Raw genomic sequence first — 1,472 nt, 5'->3', positions numbered from 1 at the left:
AATGTTCTTTTTAGCAACATCATATGACCCCTTTAAGGAGTCCACAGCACTGACCTTTTTCTGGCTTGTTGCATAGATGCCGTCGAGATCCAGAATCATGTCAACATCACAGCCCAGTTTGCCAAAGCTGTTGACAGTGGAGCCAAAAGGCCTGATGATGCATTCTGGGAAATATGCTCCAGCTATGTCTTGAAGTAGAGAACAAACAAGAAAGCGCAGCCTGACGTTCTCTTCTGTGAGCTCTAAGGCCTCTGTCAGACACTTAAGTTGCTCATCTATCTGTGGAAGAAAAGTGAAGAGAAGATACATATTTGAAGCTCCATCTAGCAAACATAAAAAAGGAGCCACTGAACACATCTCCCATTCCAATTTTTATCCTTTTCCATTAGACTAATCATATGTCTTGGTTTAAAAATGAACTTATCACCCACGGAAGACTTACACTGTCCTTTTCCGAGAGCAGTTGGCTGATTTCATTGATGGATGGAGGGGACTGCACTTTGAACTTCGGCATGGGATGATTGCTCGACTGACTGCCTGGCCATTTTAATGAAAGCAGGCGAGATTTGAAAGGCACTGCAGCTTCATGCTCAACAGCTGGTATATTAGTGCTCTCCTTCAACGAGGCAATGCTCTCTCTGCTGGAGAATTCAACCACTGCATATGCTCCCTACAGAACCAGAATCACATGATAAACAATAATTAAATCACTTTCAGATCTTTGTGATCAAGCATCACATGACTTCTAGATATCAAACTTGTAACTGTATAGTTCTGCAACACTTACGTAGCTATTGTAGAAGAAATGCTTGTTGATTGTCCCATGTTTAGACAGGTAATCTAAAAACTTATTTTCGTTGATCTTAGACGGACAGCTGATCAAAACCGATCTTTCAGCTTGTTCTCTTCTCTCCTCTTGGATTGCTTGAAATGTTTTACTCTCCTTGGCTTTCGTGATTAAAACGAAAATGGGGCAAGTCGAAAGAGGCTTGAATTAGTTATTTCTATCACGATTTTTTTTTAACCATGAGAAGACAACTTGGTATTTACTTTTAACATAAAATGGCAGATGAAAACATGAACACGTTTTACAGCTGTCATTCCCAATACTTAATTGAGATCACCTGCTAAATGTCATGTCTACATATCTACAGAAAAACAATGTTACCTGCTTTCGCTGTCTTGTTCTCTGTCTGGGCTTTGATTGCCGATGTAGTCGAGGTGAATCTTCCTAGCGTTTGAGTTTCCAAACCAAAACAAAATCTATCAAGCCCTCCGAACCCCCTTAAACGTAACCTACACACGACAGAGGAGGCCGCCATTGTTAATTTGAGATGGGCGCGTGCGTACACATTGCCTCTACGGTGGCTGTGAACGGACCTGCAGTCCAGCGTTGCGAATTTGGAAAAACCCGAAAATGTCAAGCGATGGTTCTTCTTCTTCTTTTGGTTTTATGGCGGGTTGCGAACCAA

The 1,472-nt window shown here is 41.7% G+C and overlaps 1 protein-coding gene across 1 annotated transcript; it reads right to left on the bottom strand.

The window, feature by feature from the left end:
* Positions 1 to 18: 18 nt before the first annotated feature.
* On the bottom strand, positions 19 to 1,466 carry LOC107682997 (poly(A) RNA polymerase, mitochondrial-like; the record flags this gene model as incomplete). The annotated part of the gene is made up of 4 exons (XM_016479087.1): positions 1,169 to 1,466; positions 788 to 948; positions 443 to 670; positions 19 to 279 (listed from the first exon to the last, which is right to left on the bottom strand). Coding segments are annotated over exons 1-4 (804 nt in total), but the record flags the coding sequence as incomplete, so codon positions are not given.
* Between the last annotated feature and the right edge of the window lie 6 nt (positions 1,467 to 1,472).

The sequence above is a fragment of the Sinocyclocheilus anshuiensis genome, unplaced genomic scaffold, assembly GCF_001515605.1.
Source record: "Sinocyclocheilus anshuiensis isolate Anshui unplaced genomic scaffold, SAMN03320099.WGS_v1.1 C32792817, whole genome shotgun sequence".
Taxonomy (NCBI): domain Eukaryota; kingdom Metazoa; phylum Chordata; class Actinopteri; order Cypriniformes; family Cyprinidae; genus Sinocyclocheilus; species Sinocyclocheilus anshuiensis.
The sequence above is the reverse complement of the archived record's forward strand: the minus strand, read 5'-3'. Positions and strand labels throughout refer to the sequence as shown.